The sequence below is a fragment of the Stigmatopora nigra genome, chromosome 18, assembly GCF_051989575.1.
Source record: "Stigmatopora nigra isolate UIUO_SnigA chromosome 18, RoL_Snig_1.1, whole genome shotgun sequence".
Lineage (NCBI taxonomy): Eukaryota > Metazoa > Chordata > Actinopteri > Syngnathiformes > Syngnathidae > Stigmatopora > Stigmatopora nigra.
In genome coordinates, this window is record NC_135525.1 from 2,748,622 (window position 1) to 2,765,776 (window position 17,155).

The 17,155-nt window shown below is 37.2% G+C and overlaps 1 protein-coding gene across 1 annotated transcript in view; it reads right to left on the reverse strand.

Moving 5' to 3' along the window:
* Nucleotides 1–9,053: 9,053 nt before the first annotated feature.
* hhex (hematopoietically expressed homeobox) overlaps nucleotides 9,054–17,155 on the reverse strand; it is a 16,472-nt gene continuing 8,370 nt past the window's right edge. The window contains exons 2-4 of the mRNA XM_077738897.1: nucleotides 12,066–12,244; nucleotides 11,900–11,950; nucleotides 9,054–11,819 (exon numbers count right to left, since the gene is read on the reverse strand). Of these exons, the coding sequence (XP_077595023.1) occupies nucleotides 11,541–11,819; nucleotides 11,900–11,950; nucleotides 12,066–12,244 (509 nt within the window). The 3' untranslated portion in view covers nucleotides 9,054–11,540. The remainder of the gene's footprint in view (nucleotides 11,820–11,899; nucleotides 11,951–12,065; nucleotides 12,245–17,155) is intronic.

The window sequence follows — 17,155 nt, forward strand, 5'->3', positions numbered from 1 at the left end:
GCGACAAGATTATCGATGTAAACTCTGTTTTCTCTCATTAATTTATCACCTTGGTGGCGGAGGGAAGATAATGGCTTTCATTTGGGCAAGGTCAACAATCAACGAATTCCTCAGTCGTTTAAATATAACCACACATTAACTTGTTCCCTCCAATACACACACTCACACTGCTTATTGCTTGTCACTGAGCTTTGCAAATACTGTTCTCTAGTTATATGAGTGTTTTGTCTTGTTAAAGAGATAATATAAGGTAGCTCATCGCTAGTCAGAAAATTGACCAAACCATGTAATGGTTGGATATTACCACAGTCAGATGAAGTGCACTTTTACCAGATAAAATGTAAAATTTAACGCTTAAATTAAGAAGACAAAACCATTCTATTTAAAAAAAAACAATGTTAATAGATTTCTCATCTCTCATCTCATTTTCTGAAATGCACTATCCTCATTAGAGTCGTTGGGGTGGTGAAGCCTATCCCAGCACTAGAGGTGGGGGACACCTTGAATCGGTGGTCAGCCCATCACAGGGCACAAGGAGACGGACAATCATGCACACTCGAACCTAGGGCAAATTTAGATTGCCCAATCAGCCTACCATGCATGTTTTTGGAAAGTGGGAAGTAACCAGAGTACCCAGAGGGCATTAATACTGTGTTTTGAGCCTTTTGGTTTATTTTAAATAGAAAAGGACTACGGCTTGTGGCTCAGTAAAGTCCAATATACCCAATTTAGTAAAGTGATAGTGGGACCTTGATTATGTTCCACATTTCCGTAAGACTCTCTGGCTACTTTCTTTTATAGTACAGTGGTACCTTGACATATGTGTGCCCTGACATTCGAGCAATATGAGATACGCGTAAAATTTTGGGCAAATTTTGATATACGAGCATACAGCGGACGCGAGAGACTGCTCATAAGAACATCAAGGACACTGTCTTTCTGGTCAAAACTCCCCTCGTATAATACGAGCGTTGCATTTTTCAGTGTTTTTTTGTTAAACAGTGCGAATGGCAGAGCAGTCGCGAGGATTTCATACTACGAGAGGAGTAAATACTACTTCTCGTTGCCAGGTGGTCGTGCATAATCCTATTGTGAGGACATTTATGTGCATCATTTTTGGAATATTTTGAAGGGAATACAAAAGCAAACAACCTTCGATAGGGTGCATCTGAAAGTCAGGGTGGAGGCGGGGCAAATAGAGCCAACACGGGAGAAGAAAGGTATAAAAATTTAAAACAAAATTAGAAATAGGTTTAGTGTAATGTTATATTAAATTCATTTTTGAGTATGTCTGCATCATAATCCAAGTTCATTTAAATTTGTTCATGTTATGTTATGAGCGCATTGCCGTGCAAAAAGTCAAACTCGCACCCAACTCTCTCTCTCTGTCCGTCTCTCTCTCCCCTCCGTGAAATCAGTCTTATTTTAGTACAATTAAACCACTAGTTATTTGTTACTTTGTTAATAGATGGCGAATTAGATCAAATACAAATATTTTTCCATTCCAATATCCTGTTCTGGGTGTTTTTTCAGAGGGTTGGAAAAAAATTAATTTGTTTTAGTTCATTTCTATGGAAAACGTTCATTTGAGTTACGAGTCAATCGCCATGCGAGCTCAGTCCCGGAGCGAATTAAACTCGTATCCTGAGGTACCACTGTAGTTGAAAACCTTTTTTTTTTTTGACCAAAGAAACTTAAACAACATTGAAAACTCACCAAATGATGTGGTGAAAATATTATATTTTCAGTTGTAACCTGGAATATCCTCATCTGATAAAATTTTTAGCCCACCAAGTCAAGTGCCAACTTCCTGGAAATCCTGGCTTTTATTTAAATTTTCTCCAGTTTTACAAATGGAAAGAAAAAAAAAATTCAATGTACTAAAGAAGATTCTTTTCGTAATGTTGCACTTGATATCCCTGTCTTTTTTTCCTTTAAGCCATGTGGCAATGTTTGTTATACAGAATTCTCATTTTAGGAAGCATTTTTAAAATACAGTACCGTATTTTCACGACTATAAGGCGCACCGCATTATAAGGCGCACCCTCAATGAATGACATTTTTTCCATATATAAGGCGCACTGTATTATAAGGCGCACTGTATTATAAGGCGCACTGTATTATAAGGTGCACTGTATTATAAGGCGCACTGTATTATAAGGCACACTGTCTATTTTGGAGAAAATTTAAGACTTTTAAGTGCTCCTTATAGTCGTTAAAATATGCTAATTGCTATTGACTTCCAGGTATGAAGCACTCGCTACACAGTCACCTCTAGAGCCACCCATTGTTGATGTTTTGGATTTTTTTGTATAAAACATTGCAGTGGGGGAGGGGCTATATGATGGAAGATGTTGTAAACTAAGATGGCATCTGCATATTTAACAGTATTGTTTCAGTTCAGGCGTTTATGTTTTTTTAATATCCGACAGTGGTGGTTTTTGGTTTTTGGTTTTCAGTTTTTTCCATATATATGGCGCACTGTCTATTTTGGAGAAAATGTAAGACTTTTAAGTGCGCCTTATAGTCGTGAAAATACGGTACTTAAAAAAATATATTTTGAAGTTAACTTTGCAGTCACAGGAAGCCAAGATAAGCATAGCAAAGGCTCAGTAATGCTACATTTTTTTTTCCTCACTGGCAGTTGGATTTGACGTTTTTTCTTAAAAGGTGAGCTGTGTTGGAGTATGAATGAATTCTAAACTGTTGAATGCCTTTTTTTCTACGGCCAGTGGAGACATTATTAACATTTACAGTCAAATTATGAATGTAGTTCTTATTATCCATTGATATGTATTGTGTATTGGTTCTAAGGGGTTGACAAGGCATTTACGTAAATCGCCATCCCACAGATCCGCCAGTGTTACCACATGTCGCAAAGCAGACAAAGAACCATTCACTCTTTTAATCTCAAGTTCAAAACCTGAACCTTAGAATTGTGTGCCGAACTGGGTTACCACTGGGTGACATGTGGTGACTTCATGTTAGAAAAATATCTTGGAAATGACAAAAATATCTAACACACCTTGAACTTAATCTCATTTTACAGTGCGGTACTGTCCAGAAATATTCTGTGTCTGTGGATGTATGTGTATACAGACTATCTATTGAACATTTCACCCGTCTACTGTGTGTGTTAATCCTCCTTTTGTTGACATTACCCTGAGAAATTTGTGAAGCGTTACACAATTCAGTGGCCCAGATCAATGCCCATACTGTTGGTTTTGGAAGAGTCACACATATGAAAGGCCATTAAACTGAGCCAAATGTATTGTGTAAATGCAATTTTGACCTCGAAACTACCACACATAATTGCAAATAGCTAATTTAATTCCCCAAAGAAACTCACTCTCTAGTCAGACTACACTTTTTTCTATAATTATATTTGTCTGCTAAAAAAAGATAATACAATGACCAAATATTATGTGATGGATCAGTTAGTCTGCTATCTGTCCCTGGTCTTCTGAGAGTTCACTGAATTATTAACTTAACCTGCCTACTGAAAAAAAAATCCGACTTGCAGTGTTTGCATGAGGGCCTCAATGATAAGATATTTGAAGTTGACCACTGACATCAATAGTTTAATAATATGTGAGTGTGTTTGATTTCTTAATGACATACAGGTATTTTTTAAAGCTTTTTCATGTTCATAAATGGATTTATATACTTATATAGTATATTTATATACAATATCTTTGTCTCAGAAGGACCTTTCAGATTAATGAATTCAGTCCATTAATGAAATCCTCATTTCACTCCATGTTGAAACCACAACATTCACAATGTAATATTTTATACATTAAATTTACTTTATTCCTTCAGTGCAATCTAAAAAAAAGCATGACATCATGGCTAGGTTGCGCACTGCATGGGAAAGCTGCTGAGCCAGACAAAGTACGCACTAGTCGAAGCCAGATAGATTGCAGGTCATTTGCCTGATAATGTTCTGATGTATAATGCCTAAAAGCAGCGAGAAAATTGAAAAACAGTGACAGATTATGTACGTACAGTATTTATAGATTGTATGTGACTATTTTTAAGTCCATCAGCCATAGGTATCAGTGTTTGTTTAAACATTATTTTCTCCATTATCAGACGTCTAGGAAATTAATGGTTAGGATTCTCAAATTGTTTGAGCAACTGTCTTTCACATTAATTTTCTGAGTTTTTGGTTTAGTCTTTTTTTTTTCTTGGGGGCACGGTGTAAAAGTGCTTAGCATGTCCGTCCCTAAGATAGAGGATTAAATACACAGGTAATAGTTCAGCCAGTGGATGAGTGGTTAACATGTCAAGCTTGCACTTCTGTTCTGAAGGGTTCAATCCCAGTTTCCCTCATGCCTGGTTGGCTAGTCGAACTCTCTAAATTGCCTCTATATCCGGGTTGGTTGTTAGTCTCATTGTGCCCTGCGATTGGCCGGCGACCAATTGAAGGTGTCCCATAGTTGGTTGGATAGGCTCCACCACCAGCCACGACCCTTGTAAATGTACTTTGGTTATATATATTTAATCTTTTAATCATGTATTTGAATACAAATATCAGTACTTTTCTATTGCTTAATTGGTCATTGCAGATTTAATTGGAGTATAATTCATCATAATCGTATTTCTGGCATACGTTTTTAGTCGATATAGTGCTGAAAATGTTCATTCCCAGTTGTGAGAGGTTTGCTTTGGAGTTCTCCGACCTTTCTTAATGCTGTCCGGCATATTTTTCTTGAAAAGTCCGTTTGAAAATGGCTTCGACCGTAAATCTGAAAACAAATCAATTTCTTCTCACAATAACAATATATTTGCTTGTGCAGCTCGCTCCAGATACAGTTTGGTAGCTCTGGCTAGTCCACTCTATCACTAGCCAATCATAGTTGGTGAAAGCGATGATGTATCCCTACGCCTGCGACAAGGAAATGACGTATCCCTGCGCCTGGAAGGCAAGGGAAACACTTATTTGGTAGCTAGCCAATAGCACAGTATTGTAAAAAATCCCTTCCAATAAATAGCGCAATCAAGAGACATTTCAAAGATCCCTGTTGTAAAGAAAAACGTTCCAGTGTTAAAAGGCATCCGAATTGTGAGAAAAATATAGACCACAGTCAATTGAGAGAGGGGTGGGGGCGATGGTAACTTCCAGGAAAGTCAAGTTTCGCACTGTCTGCTGAAATTGCAGGTCTTTTCCTCCAAAGTTGTCCTCTCATCTTGTCTCTGTGAAATTGCAGCTAAGTTTTCCTTGCGTGAGTGCTACTCTCATCCTGGCTTGAGGTGTTCACTCAAGAATACAAGTGAAGAAGGGTTACATGTTGGTTATACTTAACACTATATAACTATGACCTCAAAATAGCCATTTTTAAATACTTCTAACCTTTACTAATGAATGCCTCTAGGTTTGAAATTTTCAGGTTCCGAAAGCTTTCTACAAAGCTGCCAACCTCCGTCAACCCCATTTTAGGAGTACCCATGTCCCATTTCCGGAGTGTTTCCATTGAATGCGATTTATGCAAAATCCCTATAAAATGTAAAAAAAAAAATAAGTGTAGGAAAATCAAAATCAAACTTTACAGTAATTGAAATATTGTGCTTATTGAAAAAGTACAGCATAAGGAAAATAAGTTCATCTTTGTGTTTGGGTCCTTCTACGAGCATTTTACCATGACCGGACGTTTCTTCGACGGACGTTTGGTCGACGGACACTTGGTCCCCGGACGATTCGTCGAACGCACGTTTGGTTGCCAGATTCGCTTGCTCTCAAAAATATAATCGTGAAAGAGTTTACTGTTGAAAGCAATCAACCAGGTAATCTCTCGCTCTCAAAATTATAATGAGAAAGAGAACTGTCCGTCGACCAAACGTCCACTCGACGAAATGTCCGGGGACCAAGTGTCCGTCGACCAAACGTCCGTCAACCAAACGTCCATCGACCAAACGTCCGTTGACCAAACGTCTGTCGACCAAACGTCTGTCGACCAAACGTCCGTCGACCAAACGTCCATCAACCAAACGTCCGTCGACCAAACGTCCGTCGACCAAACGTCCATCAACCAAACGTCCGGGTACCGCATTTTACAGTCAGTAATTACATTTCTCCCGTTGAAGTCGCACTTGCATGTTCTGCAAGACGCATATGTCGGTCCTTTTATAGACGGCTTCAACATGGGATATTTCGTATGTGTGGGTTTCTTATTAGAAGTTTCTTTCAAATTGCCATCCATTTTGCCCTTAATCCTAGCAGGCATATTAATAAGTTTTACCAGTGCTGTGTGGTATTTTTACTTCCTTTAGAACAATCCCAGAAATGATAGGATTTGTTTCAAAACAAAAGACTGGTGGGTTAGTCAGCCTTAATAAGACTTTCTTCCTTTGTGAAAATAAAAAATGAAAACGAAAATGTTAAAGTGAAGTTACCAATGCAATCGATTCGAATCGATTACAACGCTGAAGTCGCACAAGATGAATCATTTGTCAGCACGTGTTACTTGGATGATTCACAATGCACTCGTGTTACCAAATTCTTCCGGTTTAGAGTGCACTTGAATCAAAATGACGGAAGCCGTAGTGATGGTATGAATTTTGAGGGATTTAAATTGGAAATTTGATACTTATCTGAAATGGTTGTTTCCAAAAAATGTAAGTGAAAATTTTGGGGCATTTCCGGAGTTTAGGGGGGTTGTCCGAAGTCCCGGAGTTGGCGTTGCATTTCCGGAAGGAACTCCTGATATCCCGGGGTGATTGGCAGCCTTGTTTCTATATGCAAATGTAAGCCCAGAGATACAAGTCACGAAATCCCCCAAAAAGTTAATGCATTTTCTTATCCGGTATTTTATTTTGGAATGGTCACGGAAGCATTGATTGTTACTTTAGAACCTCACTACATTCTACTGGGCACTCACAACAACCACAATGTTTCAAGATTTTCTCTTATGTACTTTTGACCGCCGTTCGTCGGGGGACGAGGAGGAAGTAGAGAGCAATACAGCAGCAAAAATCAAAGAAATGGTGAAGAAATTTTACGAAGTTTCTGTCTTCGTAGAAAAAAAACATCCATAAAAATTGTTCACGAGTCGTGAGATCGCCCACCCTGACAGCGTTTGTCTGTTGCATTATAGAAACATTAAACAGAAAACTTGTCAAACGCAATTGTCTTGGGAGTTTTTTTTAACGTCCGTCAGCATTACTGCAGAAGGGCAAGTTAAATCGAAACAGGTTGTAATCAGTACCCACCAATAAAATGGGTGAAAAATTAAATTCCAAAGAAATCATAAAATGTTGATGTTTGTTGTTGATTAATGTTGTGATAAATCATTTTCTTATCATTTTCTCTCATTTTGTGTGTCTGTCACATCTTTCATTCAAAATTGAGACTAATTTTAAAGGGTTTAGTTGGTAGTTGTGTGAAGACCGTGAGACGAATTAGAGAATTTACACATTAAGTACTGCTCTACGAAAAAAGTTACGAAAAAAGTCCTGAAAACTATTAATTCCATAAGTACAGGTCCGACTATATTCCATACAGTGCTTCACATTACCTGAAGTCAATTCCTGTTCATTTTGGATCGCCCATGCATTATCTTAACAGTGTATTACAGTGGGCCCTCGCTACTTTGCGGTTCCACCATCGCGGATTCAGAGCTTCACGTTTTTTTTTCAGGAAAAAATAAATAAATTAAAGATATTAAATTAAAATTATAAATTACATCATTTTACAAGATGTGGAAACAAAGTATTCAATTAGAATTAGTAATTGCATCATTTTGCAACATTTTAAAACACAAAGAAAGCACGTATGCGCAAAGCATCACAGGCATAAACGCAAGCTGATTGGCCAGCTGAATACTCACTGAATACTCTACTCCCCATTGGCCCATTCACTACAGTTGCCCAAGCCTCTCCCGATGCCCATTCTCAGTCCACGCTTATCTCGTGCTATACAGTACGCTTCTCGCCAAGCTAAAGCTAAGCGTAAAAGTTTTGTGAAGCCCTTCATGATGCCTCCCAAACGCTCTACTCTTGAAATGGATAATTATATGCATCAACATAACACCTGCATTCTGATGTGGAATAAAACACCTGAATGAACAGCATATTAGCTTGGTGGTGCTTTTGTGCACGTGTTATACGTTTCTTTTAAGCATTTTTGAAGGGGCACCCCTACTTCGTGGAAATTCACTTATCGCTGGTGGTCCCGGTCCTCATTAACCACGATAACCGAGGGATTACTGTATTTGCAATTGATTACACTCGTGTTTTGGTACTAAGTCGCCATTTTACAATACAAAAATGTATTAGTTGAACAAAAACCAAAAAAAAACAAAAAAAGGCTGTGGGTTAGGACCTACTGAATTCTCATATAGTATAGATGTGCTTCTATATATATGTATGTGTATGTGTATATATATATATATATATATATATATATATATATATATATATATATATATATATATATATATATATATATATATATATATATATATATATATATATATATATATATATATATATATATATATATATATATATATATATATATATATATATATATATATATATATATATATATATATATATATATATATATATATATATATATATATATATACATATCAGCAACACGGTTACTTATTTATATATTTATTAATGTATTTATTTATTGACTTACTATTAACTACCTATTTGTGTAAAATGGCTTTCCTATTCCTGCATCCTCACCCTCTTCCTACTGCAACAAAGAAATTTCCCGAATACGGGATGAATAAAGTTATCCAATCCAATCCAAAAAATGTCTGATTTTCAACACATGAACAGTTCATTAAGCATTCCACATTGTGCTTGTTTCTATATTGATTAACAAGATTTCCATTCAAAAGGACAGAACACATTTCTAATCTATTAATTTACATCATACAGTGACTATTAATATTATGTACTCAAAGTATAAACGAGAACATATGGAAAATCAGAGAGCAACCAAGGTTCAGGGATTCTTTTTTTACTGAGAAAACAGTACTTTTATTTTGGAAATTTTACATAAAAGCTGCAACAAAAATATTTTTGAACCTCTACATGCAAATTGACCTACTATCTTACAAAGTTCTTTGTTGAAACTTTGCTAATTAAGAATTTTCTTATTAAAACCAACATCCACAAACTCACAAAATTTGAATACAGTGAAAAGCTACAGTTTTATACACCGTTGACACGTGTAATTCCAAAACCTGAGAAGGGTGATGATGAGCCAATGACAAATCAGTCTAAGTCTTGCTCAGAAGAGTGCACACGTCTTATCTGACTGGATATTGTAATTGTCTAACTACTACCGTAGATGTTGAAAATTATATTTTTCAAAGGTGTGACTTGCGTCAGTTCTTCACATAACAAAACAAAATGAACATAATATATCCCATAATGTGAATAGTGTATCTGACTTGTTGATTTAATGTCATTGTTTCCCAACTAGTGTGCTGCAAGAAATTACTTGCCAACAAGTCATACATTGTAATATTTTGAAAGAAAGAAATTAATATTACGAGAACTGCTTTATCCTCATTAAGTTCGCGGTGGGTGCTGGATCCTATTCCAGCTGACTCCAGGCCTGAGGTGGGGGACAACCTGAATTGGTGGCCAGCCAATCACAGGGCACAAAGAGACAAACAACCATTCACGCTTACACTAATACCTAGAGGCAATTTAGAGTGTCCAATCAGCCTCGCGTGCAAGTTTTTGGAATGTGGGAGGAAATTGGAGTACCCGGAAGAAACCCGCGCAGGCCCAGGGAGAACATGCACACTCCACACAGGTGGACCAACCTGGATTTGAACCCAGGACCCCAAAGCTGTGAGGCCATCGCGTTAACCACTCACCCCACCGGGCCGCATATATCATGGGATTAAAATAAAAGTAAGACAAACAATGAATCCATGTTGTAATACAGTAATACCTTGACATACAGAGTGTCCCAACATACGAGAAATTTGAGATACAAGGACAATTCCCAGCAAATTTTTACCTTGAAATATGAGACAAATTTGACATACAAGCTTATGATGCAGCCGCTAAGTGGTCCTTTTCAAGCTGCACAGTGATATTCATGACAAGAGGGAGGAGCTTCTTTTAATATGGATAGAGGAGAAACCGTTAGTGGAATCTGCGAGGATTTGAAAGTAAAGCAAGCAGCTGAGAAATGGGATTATTTGACGCCAGCCGAAACCTTCAACGCGAGTTGTGGCTGGTTCGGTAACTTTAAAAAACAAACTGGGAATATGCACTCGTTTGTGAGGCCAGGTGTGAGCAGCCAGTTCCGAGTGGGAAGCCGCGGCAGAATACATGAACATCTCAAATGTAAGAACTTTCTACAATACTGTACACAACAATGTCACATTTTATTGCAGATCATAAACATTCGATAGGTATTTGTTACTTTGTGAGCATATGTGGTGAATTAGAACAATCAAAAACATGTTTCTATTGTAATATCTTTTATGTGTTTTTGTTAAATGGTGAAAATTTGCATTGAGTTATTTAATATGGGAAAAGTTGATTTGAGATACGAGTAAATTGACATGTGAGTTCAGTCCCGGAACGCATTAAGCTCATATCTCAAGGTATTATTGTATTACAAGATTAGAATTGTAATATTACAAGATTAAAGTCATTTCCTTACTTAATTTAAAGGTAACTTGCACTTGAAATTGTTTAACTTTTGACAAAGAAAAGTCTGTGACCACAAAACTACTTTTTGCCTAAAATTAATCTTTGGCGGAAAAGGCTATAAAATTACAAGAAGAAAATCCATACAATCATTATTTTTACATCATGTGAACCAGAATTAGTTCGAGATTTACTGAGTTCAACTTTTGGCGAGGTAAGGCCATGTGAAAAATCTGATATTGAAATTCTCTCTTTGTGTTTCGTTATTCCTGTTTCTAAAACCTTGATGAAAATGACGTTATATCATACCTGTCAACCTCTGCCCAATAACTGCCCTTGTAAATGATTATCATTCCTTGTACAAACCCCCAAAAAACGTACAAACACCGTACGACACATGTTTACTCGCGGTAACTCGTTTCTTACTATGTGGCTCCTCCATGCTTGCTTCCACGATATTTACTCTATATCTACGCATGCGCATGTCATCCTTTATCGATATTGCCGTACGCACTGCTAAAAAAATACATACGATTGAGGATAATTTTTGCTGGTATACCGTGACAATAGTAACGATGACAGTAGCGTCGTTGGCTACCAGCCTACGAGACTATCTGGATTTTAGCCAAAACGGTCTTGTTGAGATTGGTTTTCATAAATATTGGCGATTTTTTTTTTTAATTTCCCCGTACAAAAGTTGGTGTACGGCGTTCATGATTTGAAATGGTAAAAAAAACGTATAAAATACGTATAAAACGTACAAGTTGACAGGTATTTTATATTGTAAATATGGCTGACAGAATTTTAAGTTAGAAGATTGTGGGTGGTGAGATTTTTGCAATGCGAACAGTATGTCGCAGCACAAAAATCATTCGGGAAACATTGCATTTTGTCTTTTATTGTCAGTGCTGGTGTGTTTGTGTGAAATCATCCTCGTCCTCTATGTCCAGTTCTAGGTCTGTATCTTCTGAAAGACTCCATTCCGGTTCCCTGAAGGCCTGTTCAGGCGACGTGGAGCTAAGGCTACGCCTGGCTTCAACCTCATGAGAATTAGCCAAAGTCTGTCTTTGCTCTGGTTCAAGGTCTCCGGACTGTTCTAATGTCCCATCATCCCCTTTGTCGGCGGTCTTCACGGAGGCACTACTGACATCTCCCTCAGGTTTAGCTCCTTGTGGATTTTCCTAATCCATTAAAATATTGGAATATGCGATGAAGAATTGAAATGAAATACAATGAAGGACAATAGGGAGAAATAACCAACCTGTTTTAGTCGTCGCCACTTTGCTCGTCGATTTTGGAACCATGTTTTAACCTGAAAAATCCAATAGCATTTTTATCATTTGTAGTTTTGTCATTGTTAAAATATTTTATTAAGATCAATTCTCAGTAAATCATATTCTCTTTAATTCTACCTTAAGTGAACTTACCTGTCGTTCGCTTAGCTGCAACATTTTGGCCAATCTTTTCCTTTCCGGGGGTGAAAGGTATTTTTGGGTCTCAAATTTCTTCTCTAATTCGATGGTCTGGTCATTCGAGAATCGGACCTGACCTCCTTTTCGTTTATGTAAGGGCCGTTGGATAAAGGGGGTCCAGAGCAGTGGTTTACCTAGAAGGCACAGTGAGGGATTTATTTTTCTTTTCTTTTTCTATGATTCCACTTATTAAAACTTATAGAAATTATGCAGTTGGCTGGCCACCATAGCTGGCTAAAATAGTCTCCAGCACCCTTCTACAAACCAAGTGACGAAAAGCGGTTTGAAAAATTAATGAATAAATTATGCATAATTGAAATGGAAATGTCTTATAACCACAACTTTTATAAATACACTTATTGTCAGATGGGTGGACCAGCGGATGAGTGATTAGCACATCAATGTCACTTCGGTGTCAAAGTGGGGGATCTGGGTTCAAATCCAGGTCTTTCTTGTTCATTTTAGCAATGTTGTATATTTGTTTTAACATTTTCAAGAAAAATGGTCACTGCAGTGGACAGTTATTCAAAAGTTGATACTTAAGACCATTTAACCTTTTCTAGATTTTTAATACTGTAAAAAAAACTATTGTAAGTATTATAAAAAAGATTACAACTACCGTATTTTCACGACTATAAGGTGAACTTAAAAGTCTTAAATTTTCTCCAAAATGAAAAATAGTCCGCCTTATAATCCAGTGCGCCTATATATGGAAAAAACAAAACCAAAAATGAAAAACCACCACTGTCGGATATTAAAAAAACATAAACGCCTGAACTGAAACAATACTGTTAAATATGCAGATGCCATCTTAGTTTACAACATCTTCCATCATATAGCTCCTCCCCCACTGCAAGATTTTATACAAAAAAAATCCAAAACATCAACAGTGTGTGGCTCTAGAGGTGACTGTGTAGTGAGTCCTTCGTACCTGGAAGTCAATAGCAATTACCATATTTTTACGACTATAAGGCGCACTTAAAAGTCTTAAATTTTCTCCATAATAGACAGTGCGCCTTATAACACAGTGCGCCTTATAATACAGCGCGCCTTATAATACAGTGCACCTTATAATACAGTGCACCTTATAATACAGTGCGCCTTATAATACAGTGCGCCTTATAATACAGTGCGCCTTATATCTGGAAAAATGTCATTCATTGAGAGTGCGCCTTATAATGCGGTGCGCCTTATAGTCGTGAAAATACGGTTTTCTTTTTTAATTGGTTATCAGTGTTCTAATATTCATATTATTTTTACCATGATGTACACAAGTCATAACAGTTTGCACATCTGGTCTTCATTGAATCTTTTTAGCAGGAAAAATAAATCATAATTTGGGCATAAAACGGTTCCTTTATTTAGGTTCCATCCTCTTTACGCTTTTTATTTTGAATTATTTATATTTTCAACAACTGATATTTAATATTATTTTTAAAGGATTATTTTTGACCCAATATAATTTAAGTTAAAATATTTGTTTCCAAAATGGATCTTTAAATAGGTCGGCCTGACAGTTCTGGAGTCCTTGGTTTGAATCCCTGTCCGTCCACCTGTTTGGAGTTTGGAATGTTCTCTCCAGGCCTGCGTGGGTTTTCTCTAAAACTCTATATTCCTCCCACATTCCAAAAAACATGCATGGTAGGCGGATTGGACACTCTAAAATGCCCCTAGTTTAAAAATCTCGTTTTATCTCTTTATCCTCATTAGGGTTGCAGGGGGTGCTGGAGCCTAACCCAGCTGACCCCGGGGCAGAGGCGGGGGACACCCTGAATCGGTGATCAGCCGAACGCAGGGCACAAGGAGACGGACAACTATGGACACTCACACTAAGGGGCAATTTAGAGTGTCCAATCATCAATCCATGCATGTTTTTGGAATGTGGGAGGAAACCAGAGTACACTGGCCCAAGCGAGAACATGCAAACAATTTTACGAGGTGAGTGTATTTTAGTGTGCTTCATAGTGTTTTCCATTAACATTAAATTAACTGTCAAAAACAAAACCTTCAATGATTATTTGTAAATTTAAAAACTTCATTAGATTGATTTTAATTCAATATTTAATTAAGAACCCACGGGAACCCTGTCTCATCTCATCTCGTTTTCTGAACCGCTTTCTTACTAGGGTCGCAGGGGGTGCTGGAACCTATCCCAGCCAACTTCGGGCCAGAGGCGTTGAACACCCTGAATTAGTGGCCAGCTGATCGAGGAAAGAGACAACCATTCATGCTCACACTCTTACCTAGGGTCAATTTAGTATGCAATCCGCCTACCATGCATGTTTTCTGGAATGTGGGAGGAAACCATGAGTACCCAGAGAAACCCCACGCAGGAGAACATGCAAACTCCACACAGGTGGTCAAGGCCTGGATTTGAACACAGGACTCCAGAGCTGTGTGGCGACGCGCTACTCGTTCCACTAGGTTAAAAATATAAATTAAAAAGATTATTAAAATAGAGATCTCACTTTATATTATAATATTGTTGACTTTAGAATTTTATTATCGGTGGCAGTTTTACATTAGATTTTCAAATGGTTTTAATGCAAAAAGTGGTCCGTTTCTAAAAAAAATACTTTGGAAAACATTGATCGAGACCTATTTTAGGGTCGCGGGGGCTGCTGGAGCCTATCCCAGCTCACCTAAATTTAATTACTCTCTTCGGAGTGTACAATACGAATGCGCAATATCTATATGTATTCTGCAATATTTTAGAATTACCGGACGTGACTTTTTAAATGACTTATTTATGTTTTTACTGGGAAAAAAACGCACTTTGTGGAGTAGCAACACTAATTTCGTTTTATGCAGCTGTTGTATGATGACAAAAAAAAAGGATTTTAATTGATTTGATTGATTGATGGTTTCCAATTATATTGATTTGAGGTTTGAACACCAATTTTGTATTTGTTTGTCCGTGAACGCCCGGTCTTATGTGGTTACATTGTTTTGTTTGTCCTGTCAATGTCCGAATTTGCTCAGAAAGAAAAAAAAAAGGCAATGCAAAACTATTTGAAGTGTGTTAACTGGTTTCAAGTCTGGTTTCCCGTCCGATTAATGTTGAGGAACAAACAATAGTTGGTGCTTGCAGCTGTGTGCGCCGGTCTGCTACATACACGCTTTCTTTTTCGGGAAGGTCGTGACAAAGACTAAACTATGGCCAAATATCCGCTTCATGTGTTTCCTGCTTTGTGGTGTGATTATGGGCGCTGGCATGCAGCGATAGACACGTATGTCCTCTTCTTATTTACACAATCAAAATCCACTGGAATGGAGAAAGTAAAAGTGGTCACGGCTCAAAAAAGTTGGGAAACACTGCTTTAATTTCTAAAATATCGTTCATCTAACTCAAGGAATTAAAAAAAAAAATCGGGCCACATTATATTTATGGCCGTTATGTCTGCCAACAAGGGTGCCATAATTAATCCTTTTGAATTGGAAGCTTTATTGATCGTGGATAGATTGTTTAGGGACATAATAAATCATCCATATTTTTTTGCATGTTTTAAAGCTTATTTCCATGTTTTTATTAAAAAAAAAAAAAAGAGGGGGAATAATGTTGAATATTTTGGGTCTTTTTAATATTTTCTTTTTTTTTTACTAAACATTAAAAAGAGTAAATGTTGCATTTTGAGAGGACGAGCGGCCGCCCGCCCTTATTTATTTATTTGTCTAAAAAAAAAGAGAGAAAGAAATAGAGGAGGGTCGAGGGTTTGATCCCAGGTCTCTGGTTTCCTCCCACATCCAAAAATATGCTTACAATGCCCCGTGAGCGTGAATGGCAGTTTGTGTCTCACCTTAAACATAAAAAAGAAACCAAAAAATAAAATAACAATAAAGGCCTGGCCGGTTCTCAAATTAATTTATTTTTCGGTGTTATTTTTTCTTCTTCGTTTTTCAAAATTATTCATATTCTAGGGGTTGTTTTTTTCAATTATGTTTTTATCCGTTTTTCAAATGTATTCGTTTTCTCGGGTTAATTTTTAATGATTTTTACCTCTTTGTTTTTCGTTTTTGTTGTTCTTTTTTTGTATGTTTTTCCTCAGCCTGGCCGTCCAGAGATAAAGAAATAATTCAACAAACAAAAAAGTTGCAGTTATTGAGATAATAATATTGAGATTTTAAAAAACAACCACAGAAAATAAATTAATTTAAAAAACAAGAGGGGAGGAAAACATTAATTCATAAAACAACCCCAGATTATAAATTATTTGAAAAACGGCCGTTATTTAAAATGTATTCTTAAGGTGAATCCAGTAAGCTTATATACTGTCCTATATGTATGCAAAAAGGGAAAAAAAGGAAAAAGAAAAGTCAGGGTGAGGTTTTTACTTGCAATTTTTTTTCTTCTTGGGTGAAATCAGTTATGCTGATATTTAGTATGGTAAATGTTCAATTTAACCCCAGTGATAATATTAACTTCTAGAAGGAGAATTTAATATTTGAAAAGAAGTAGACACTCATTCACAAGTGACACTGTTTTGCAATAGGTGTATCCCTGTTTGCAATCATAAAGAAAGTCAGTCACATCCTCAGTGGTCCAGCAGAGGAAGTGTAACAATACGTGAAAAACGGATCCCGGGCTATCAGAGGCCGAGTGTTTCCTGAATATGTCTGTATTGAGGATGTCGATAAAATAATCAGCAGCGTGCAGCGGGCTCCCGAGGAAGCGGCTGGCCGGAGTGAGACAGGAAAACATTCAACAGCTTCTGAGCGCAGATTTACTTCTATCGACAAGCTCACGGCTTCCGCAAGGCAACGGAACGGGGCTCGGAGCTCATTCAGCACAACACCAAAATCACATGACCTCTTGTCACGCTCCACTTAAAAGGCCTTTATCGCTTACAATATCAGACAATTCCATTAAACAATTCTATCTGTGCGACCACATGTGTCCACTGGATCCGAATATAGGATAGAGGCAATTAAAACATTAGTTTCCTATGACACATTGTTAGTGAGGCTTGATTTGATCCTTTGGTGTTTCAGAACAATAGCAGCTCAGGAAAAACATCTAAAGTTAAAACCAAGACTCATCCCAAAGT